This window comes from Clupea harengus, chromosome 8 (assembly GCF_900700415.2).
Source record: "Clupea harengus chromosome 8, Ch_v2.0.2, whole genome shotgun sequence".
In the NCBI taxonomy this organism is placed as follows: Eukaryota; Metazoa; Chordata; class Actinopteri; order Clupeiformes; family Clupeidae; genus Clupea; species Clupea harengus.
In genome coordinates, this window is record NC_045159.1 from 12035391 (window position 1) to 12045072 (window position 9682).

Genomic DNA, 9682 nt, shown 5'->3' on the forward strand with positions numbered 1-9682 from the left:
TTACACTGCCAAAAATAGCTACAGGTAGGTTAGTGACCTACCATGACAGTTTCAAGTGTTATAGGCTGAATATGTGCGCGGGGGGAGGGGACGTGGCAGCGGTTACAAAACATGAAAAAAAAAAACGTAGCTGGAGATTGAATGTCTGAAGGGCTACGGGACTGTAAAATGTTTGGGAACCACTGCCTTACGCAACTGACTAGGGCCCGTCATAATAGCCTGCACCTGGGCCCGTAGTAACGCCACTGCTCTATACATTATTATTACAATATTTCTGTTACTTTCTGTTAGTGTGTTTACACTCCCACGTCAGCGGTGACACTGCTATTTATGATTCTGCCTTTGCCTTCGCTCTCTTCTGCTATGTAGCGCTTTTTAAATCGCTAAAAGTTTTTGGTGTAAGTCGGCTTCATTTATGCGTATGCTATTTCAGCACCACGTACGTGGACAGCGGCCGCCAATCCTTATCCATTGGTAAAACCTGTCGTTTGTTGGCTTATTTAATTCTGCAGATTTTAGACAGTGACGATTTACACTGCTAAAGAACGCGTGCACCATATAAAGGCCGGGTGTTGTGTGTGTGTGTTCGGGATGCGGAAGTGCGTTCAAAAGCTGAGTTTTTTTTAATTTGGGTTCGGAATTGTGTTTCAAAGTGATAGGTTAAATTAGTTAAATTGATGTTTTTATCTTCTGTTGTTGTTATTTCAAATATGCGATGCTTGAATAGCTTAAAAATAAATAGCTTTTTGTGAAGGTGCCTTGTGAGGAATATCTCTATCTATGCATTTGTGGATATTGTCGTATGTAATGGGGGAGTTAACCGCGTTCTTATATCTGAAGGTACATGTGCACCTACTCTGGAATAGGCATGTTTGTGTAGTTAGTTAGTTATATGTTAGCCCTCGTGACTATAATTAGAGACTGAGTTGTATGCTCTGTTACTGTTCATTCAGATTAGTACATGATTTCCAGTGTGTGTTAGTCATGCACAGGTATTTTAACCACATGTATCACATAGGAAATCAGTGGAGTGTACCTATAGGTCTAAAAATTGACATTTTCCCTTGAGAGGTATCAGTTAAGCCTCAAGAGTTTGCCACCAGGTTTAAACTTTTTTCTAGGTTAAGGAGAGTTTTTCATAGTGGACAGGGTAATTCCTTTGACTGGCTCAGGCACAAATTATCTTCAGAGGAAAAATCAGAGTACTATAAAAATACTATATAAAATGTTCTTTTAGTAGTTGTTGGTGCCTCCCAGTGAAATTAGGATCAACTCAAATAGTGTAGTTGCGTCATCTAAAAGTGGATGTTGTTCAGAGCTCTCCTAACTGTTAATTAATCACAAAATCACGAAAAACGACAAACTCAGGTAAAAATAGTTATCAAAACCGTATGGCCACTGGTGATTGATAGATGATATGAATACACCTTTCTGTTTCTTCCATTTATGTTCGAGATCGAACAAACACAAAGGTTTGTCTGTTTGTAGGAGACTTGAGGTAGTGCAAGATCTCCTGAAGACAACTGTGTCTAGGACACTTTTTTCAACTGAGCATGCAGGCTTGTTTCATGACCTAGGCATATAGCAATCTAAATGATTTATAATCGTGTTAATAATGTACCGAAATATTGCATGAACATATTGGGGTTGGTATAAGCAGTCGTTGTAGATAACAAAAAAGGACAGAGAGTGTCGCTATTGGTCCACTTAGTAGGGAGACGCAAGTCCCCACCCCGTACTGTATTATTTAAATAACACGAGCTCATCGCCTGTAGTTCACAACGCTGGACCAAATTGACCGTTGTAACGCGTGGATTTATACCCTAATCTAGTGTAGCCTACTCCTATTTTTATTTTATTAATTGCGTCAGTGATTAAATATACATAATGAAGACAAGACCCAATATGTCATATGGTTCCGATTGGTTTTTGTGGATATGTATCGTCATTATCCATGCACCCCTCGGTAATGGAGATCTCAGCTATACCATTCCAGAGGAGATGGAAAGGAGCGGCGTTGTTGGAAATCTAGCGAAGGATCTTGGACTTGATGCAAAAACAATGTCGATGCGGAAAGCTCGCTTAGATTTGGACGGTAATCGAAAGCTTTTTTGTGATATTAATTTGCAAACAGGTGATTTAGTAATTGCAGAAAGGATAGACCGTGAACAGCTGTGTAGCTCCAGAGCATCGTGCTTTCTGAAATATGAACTGGTGATGGAAAACCCGTTGGAACTGCATCGCACTACTGTCCAAATTCGAGACATAAATGACAACTCCCCTCGTTTTCCCAACGATAATATAAATCTCGAAATAGGCGAGTCTGCTGCAAAAGGCACAAGATTCCCTTTAGGTGAAGCGCACGATTCGGATGTAGGACGAAACGGAATTCAAGGCTATTCGCTCGAGAAGAACGACCATTTCTCTTTAGCTGTTCATTCAAGTTCTGGTGGAACAAAATACAGCGAATTAGTATTAGACAAGGACCTCGACCGTGAACAGCAGCAAGAGGTGACATTACTGCTCATAGCTACTGACGGGGGGAGCCCGCAGAGATCGGGTACTACAGTCATACATGTTAATGTCCTTGATGCAAACGACAACTTGCCTGTTTTCAGTCAAGAAATGTACAAAGCCAGTCTATCTGAAAACTCCCCAGTCGGAACAATCGTAGTTATTGTGAGTGCACATGATGTCGACGAAGGTGCAAACGGAGAAGTTACCTATGAGTTCAGTCGCATATCTGATGAAGCAACAAGGCTATTTTCGATTGACAAGATTACTGGAGAAATTAAAGTGACTGGTCAAATTGACTTTGAGGAGGAAAGTAATTATGAATTGGGTGTACAAGCAAAAGACGGAGCTGGCTTGGCTTCTAATGCCAAAGTTAACATAGACATTACCGATGTCAATGACAACGCACCTGTGATATTGATAAAATCACTTCATGATCCCATCCCAGAAAATGCGGTACCTGGCACAGAAGTAGGTATCATTAACATACAGGACAAAGACTCGGACGGAAACAGACATGTTCGCTGCTATATTAAACAGAATGTTCCTTTTAAATTGAATCCATCTATTAAAAACTATTACACACTGGTTACTACAGCTGAATTGGACCGTGAGCTTGTAGGTGATTATAACATAACAATTACAGCTACTGATGAAGGCTCTCCGCAATTGTCCTCCTCTAAAACAATCAATCTGTCTGTATCTGATGTAAATGATAACCCCCCTGTATTTGAGGAGCAGTCCTACGGCGCATATGTGTCTGAGAATAACAAGCCTGGCTCCTCTGTCTGTTCTGTTACTGCGAGAGACCCAGACTGGAGACAGAATGGCACAGTGTTCTACTCTCTGTTGCCCAGTGAGGTCAATGGTGTTCCGGTCTCCTCATATTTATCCATTAATGGAGACACAGGGGTGATCCATGCTGTGAGGCCCTTTGACTATGAGCAGTTCAGAAGCTTCAAAGTTCAGGTTGTAGCCAGAGACAATGGTTCTCCTCCACTCAGCAGCAACGTGACTGTGAGTGTGTTCATAACAGATGAGAATGATAACTCTCCTCAGATATTATACCCTACTCCAGAAGGAAACTCCTTCATGACTGAGATGGTTCCTAAAGCTGCTCTTTCTGGCTCGCTGGTCTCCAAAGTGATCGCTGTTGATGCTGACTCTGGACAGAACGCATGGCTGTCATATCAGATCGTCAAGTCGACTGATCCGGGACTTTTCACTATTGGTCTCCACAGTGGAGAGATCAGGGCTCAGAGGGACATTTCTGAATCTGACAGCATGAAGCAGAACCTTGTGATCTCAGTGAAAGATAACGGACAGCCCTCTCTCTCTACAACCTGTGCCGTATATTTACTCATCTCTGATAACTTGGCTGAAGTTCCTGAACTAAAAGACATGTCTTATGAGGAGGGCAATTCTAAACTCACATCTTATCTGATCATTGCTCTGGTGTCTGTTTCTACCTTCTTCCTCACTTTTATCATTCTGATTGTGGCCATAAGGGTTTGCCACAGGAGAAAGCCCAGACTGTTGTTTGATGGAGCAGTAGCCATTCCCAGTGCATATTTACCTCCCAACTATGCAGATGTTGATGGAACTGGAACTCTCCGTAGTACTTACAACTATGACGCCTATATGACCACAGGGTCACGTACAAGTGACTTCAAGTTTGTTACATCCTACAATGACAACACGCTGCCTTCTGGCACCACTCTGAAGAGGAGCCCAGTTGATAACAGTGACTGTCTTAACTTCTCTTCACTCGACTTCACTGAGAATGGATCAAAATTCTCCACTCTGGTAAATTATTTAAATACTTTTTGTAAAGACATGTTTTAGGATTACAGGTCACTTAATAAGTGCCTAAGAGAAGGCAATAGTTCTAGTTCTCTGTCTTTCGAGACAGGTCACTTTACTTTAAAATAATAGCTTAATTTCAAAACATTTTCAAAAATGACCTACTGCTATATTCCATGGCGTGTCTTGTGCTAAATGCTGGGTCCACTGGTAACTAATTCAGTCTGATCCCATTACATTCACACATTACACTGATGTATACATACACAACTGTTGAATTTCCAAACTTGCCACTCTGTTTTTTCTTAGTGTGTTTAATCTGGAACGAGGTTTTTCAAAGTTAATTGAAGATCTGCAGTGATATTTGTTATAGAGAGAGAGACAATCATTTGTTGCTGCATGATGACTTATGTGTGATTTTTTTTTTAAAGACCTAAGGGAATAATAGAGCACATTCTGAGATTGTGATGTAGTTTTTTACTGAGGCAATATACAGATGCAGTGGAATCAACAACGAGAGATAGTATTTTCATCCATCAAGACTGAATGTGGTTAGAGGGACCAACCACAGCATCCTTTCGAAAGAAAGACACACAACTACATAACACTGGCCTTAAGACCAATTATTATTATTTTGTTTGTTTCCAAGTGATATCAAAGATATACAGCTATATCAGTTGTAGTATGACATTGTACAACCCATAATCTAGCCATGCAGAGTGCGCGATGATCATTTGTGTAATATGCCGAGACATACTCAGAGTGGCGCTATTTACCAAGTTTAGCCATTAACAAATGGGTCCACACCCCTTGATTTAATAAAACAGTAGAGGTTATTGGTTATGCATCGACGCGACAAACGACACAAGCCTTGAAATTGTACTCGAACATGGGAATATATTTTCCGATTTCCTTCGTTTATTTATGACATTGCGTTCAGTGGACGAAACGATTTGTTTGGTGTTCAACTGGAGTATCGTATACTGGTTGGTTTGTGATAACACGATGAGGAAATCAAAGGGATTTTTAAATTTTGGTGCTGTGTTCTTGATTGCATTTATTGCTGCGTTTGTGGGCTCTTGTTATGGCGATCTGAGCTATTCCGTGCCTGAAGAAATGAAGAAAGGGACGGTGTTTGGAAATATAGCAAAGGATCTTGGTCTCGGTGTTAAAGCACTGTCAGATCGTAAGGCTCGGATTGACATGGAAAGTGAAGACAAACGTTTTTGCGATCTTCAGGGAGGAGAACTGGTTATTACAGAAAGAATAGACCGCGAGGAGCTTTGTGGGTCAAAGCCATCATGTCCGTTAAATTACGAATTAGTTTTGGAGAACCCTTTGGAATTGCATCGCATTACACTGCAGATTGAGGATATAAATGACAACCCACCTCGCTTTCCAGAGAGTGAAATTAAATTCGAAATCAGGGAATCTGCCGATAAAGGCGCACGTTTCCCTTTGGACGAGGCGCACGATTCGGATGTGGGGCGAAACGGAATTCAAAGCTATTCACTGCAGGAGAACGATTATTTTACCTTATCTGTGCATTCTAATTCAGATGTTGGGAAATATTGTGAATTAGTTTTAGAAAAGGAGCTTGATCGTGAACAGAAGCAAGAAGTGACATTGTTGCTTACGGCTACAGACGGAGGCACTCCACTAAGATCTGGTACTGCAGTCATACGTGTTATTGTTCTTGATGCAAACGATAATCTTCCAGTATTCAGCCAAGCCGTTTACAAAGTAAGTCTGGCTGAAAATACCCCAGTAGGCACTGTGGTTGTGACTGTGAGTGCCACAGACGCAGATGAAGGAGCAAATGGGGAGGTCACTTATGCCTTTAGTCGCATATCTGATAAAGCAGCAAGACTCTTCTCTGTTGATGAAGTGACTGGAGAGATCAAAGTGATTGGAACAATAGACTATGAGGATAAATATGAGTATGAATTAAGAATTCAGGCAAAAGATGGTGCGGGACTCGCTTCTCATGCAAAGGTTGACATTGATATCACAGATGTTAATGACAATGCACCTGTGATATCTATTAAATCACTTAATGTGCCAATTCCTGAAAATGTAGCCCCAGGCACAGAAGTCGGTGTCATAAATGTTCAGGATAAAGATACAGGGAGAAATAAACAGATGCGCTGCTCCATTCAGCAGAATGTTCCATTTAAATTAAATCCATCTATTAAAAACTATTACACACTGGTTACTACAGCTGAACTGGACCGTGAGCTTGTAGGTGATTATAACATAACAATTACAGCTACTGATGAAGGGTCTCCACCATTGTCTGCTTCTAAAACGATACATCTGTCTGTGTCTGATATAAATGATAACCCACCTGTATTTGGGGAGCAGTCCTACAGCACATATGTGACTGAGAATAACAAGCCTGGCTCCTCTGTCTGTTCTGTTACTGCGAGAGACCCAGACTGGAGACAGAATGGCACAGTGTTCTACTCTCTGTTGCCCAGTGAGGTCAATGGTGTTCCGGTCTCCTCATATTTATCCATTAATGGAGACACAGGGGTGATCCATGCTGTGAGGCCCTTTGACTATGAGCAGTTCAGAAGCTTCAAAGTTCAGGTTGTAGCCAGAGACAATGGTTCTCCTCCACTCAGCAGCAACGTGACTGTGAGTGTGTTCATAACAGATGAGAATGATAACTCTCCTCAGATATTATACCCTACTCCAGAAGGAAACTCCTTCATGACTGAGATGGTTCCTAAAGCTGCTCTTTCTGGCTCGCTGGTCTCCAAAGTGATCGCTGTTGATGCTGACTCTGGACAGAACGCGTGGCTGTCATATCAGATCGTCAAGTCGGCTGATCCGGGACTTTTCACTATTGGTCTCCACAGTGGAGAGATCAGGGCTCAGAGGGACATTTCTGAATCTGACAGCATGAAGCAGAACCTTGTGATCTCAGTGAAAGATAACGGACAGCCCTCTCTCTCTACATCCTGTGCCGTATATTTACTCATCTCTGATAACTTGGCTGAAGTTCCTGAACTGAAAGACATGTCTTATGAGGAGAGCAATTCTAAACTCACATCTTATCTGATCATTGCTCTGGTGTCTGTTTCTACCTTCTTCCTCACTTTCATCATCCTGATCATTGCTGTGAGGTTGTGTCATAGGAGAAAGCCCAGGCTGTTGTTTGATGGAGCAGTAGCCATCCCCAGTGCATATTTACCTCCCAACTATGCAGATGTTGATGGAACTGGAACTCTCCGCAGCACTTACAACTATGACGCCTATATGACCACAGGGTCACGTACGAGTGACTTCAAGTTTGTTACATCCTACAATGACAACACGCTGCCTTCTGGCACCACTCTGAAGAGGAGCCCAGTGGACAACAGTGACTGTCTTAACTTCACTTCACTTGACTTCATTGAGAATGGATCAAAATGCTCCACCCTGGTAAATCATTTAAATCTTTACTTGTTGGAATGTGTTTCATAATTACAGGTTTTGGTTTAATGATGTGGTCAAATTCTATGAACCTAAAATAAGGCAATATTTTAACTTTTCTGTTCATCCAAACACCTCCCATTACATTCAAACACCTGCTGAATTTCCAAACTTGCTTTCCCTTGATTAGAATGAGCTGATTGTATATTCTGTTGGTTATCCTGTGAATGGTATTCTTTGCATTTTCAGAATGCGAACTGTCGATCACAGATTTTTTATGACTTTTTATGCTAAGTATACTGTTCATTACTTTTGTCTGATCTCTGACATTCAGTACCACAGATATTGCCTTAGATACTTTTGGTTAGTGGGTTGATATGTGATTTGTTGTTATAAGCTTTGTTGATGTTGGTTAAATGGGTATGGAGAAATTGTATCAGTTGTACCTTAGCCTATTGATTATTTATTTACTTATTCAGAGAGAACATTTATGTTTCAAAACTCTTCCTAATATCAGACATTAGTGAAAGAATATAAAATGGTCCCTAATACTCTTTCTGGCTCGCTGGTCTCCAAAGTGATCGCTGTTGATGCTGACTGGACAGAACACTTGGCTGTCATATCCTGATTGTTTCGCTGAGGATTTGTCAGAGATGAAATCCCAGACTTGTTTGATGGAGCAGTAGCCATTCCCAGTGCATATTTACCTCCCAACTATGCAGACGTTGATGGAACTGGAACTCTCCGCAGTACTTACAACTATGACGCCTATATGACTACAGGCTCCCTTACAAGTGATTTTAAATTTGTTACATCATACAGTGACAACTTCTGACACAACTCTGAAATAGAGCCCAGTTGACAACAGTCACTATCCTGACTTTATTGGCAATAGATCTGTCCTCCACTCTGGTAAATCAATTTTAAGATAATTATTGACTTGCGTATCTTTGATGATTCTGATGGTCTTATACTACATTTCCATGATTTTGTTGGACTGCATTTCCATAGAAAAATCAGCTACAATGTTTACATTTTTGCTTTTTGTGAAGAATATCTCTATGCATTTGGGGATGTAAAAGTATAGATGTAGTAGAAGTAACTGTGTTCTTAGATCTACATAACGTGTCTGTTTTTATTGTAATTAATACATTCGTCATCATTGCGAAGGTTGTTTGAATACAGCAGTACTTTGTTCCTTTGGCCCACATTTGCGTTTCCATTTCCATAGCCATATTATGGCATTCAAATAAGGTTTCATATATTCGTAGTTTGTATGTGTTTTATTTTCAATACATGTTGAAATTCATGGGTGGTGCGTTAAATAGATTTGGTCACTATGGAATGTACATGCATAGCGCTTTTTGACTGATTGAGCGCAGTGTTTAAATACAAAATGTCGGACGCATTTATAATCCAAGTTATTTGTGTGTGTATGCACACACTAGAATGGGCATGTGTGTAGATATATATACATTATTATTACAGTCTGGGTTTTAATTTCTGTTAGTGTGTTTACACTCCCAAGTCAGCGGTGCCTCTGCTATTTATGATTCTTTCTTTGTTTTTGCTCTCTTCTGCTATGTAGCGTTTTTTAAATCGCCAAAGGTTTTTGGAGCAAGTCGGCGTCCTTTTTACCTATGCTATTTCAGCACCACGTGCGTGGACGAGGCCGCCTATCCTTATCCAGTGGTAAAACCTGTTAGTGACGGTGACGATTTACACTGCTAAAGAACGTGTGCACCAGATAAAAGCCTGGTGTTGTGGATGTGTGTGTGTGTGTGTGTGTGTGTGTGTGTGTTCGGGATGCGGGGGAGCGTTCAAAAGCTGAGTTTTTTTTTTATTATTCGGAGTTGTGTTTCGGAGTTAAATTGACGTTTTTATCTTCTGTTGTTGTTATTTCAAGTATGTGATGCTTGAATATTTTGAAAATAAATTGCTTTTT

At 40.7% G+C, this 9682-nt stretch overlaps 3 protein-coding genes across 3 annotated transcripts in view; all 3 read left to right on the plus strand.

Moving 5' to 3' along the window:
* The window catches only part of LOC105905983 (protocadherin beta-16-like), a 218609-nt gene that overhangs the window by 8861 nt on the left and 200066 nt on the right, over positions 1–9682 (plus strand). The gene's annotated exons all lie outside the window — the stretch shown is intronic.
* LOC116221472 (protocadherin beta-16-like) lies at positions 1766–4374 on the plus strand. The gene has a single exon (XM_031571904.2). The coding sequence runs from the start codon at positions 1888–1890 to the stop codon at positions 4357–4359; it is 2472 nt and encodes an 823-aa protein (XP_031427764.1). The 5' UTR covers positions 1766–1887; the 3' UTR covers positions 4360–4374.
* On the plus strand, positions 5212–9127 carry LOC116221470 (protocadherin beta-15-like). Its single transcript, XM_031571902.2, has one exon. The coding sequence runs from the start codon at positions 5242–5244 to the stop codon at positions 7786–7788; it is 2547 nt and encodes an 848-aa protein (XP_031427762.1). The 5' UTR covers positions 5212–5241; the 3' UTR covers positions 7789–9127.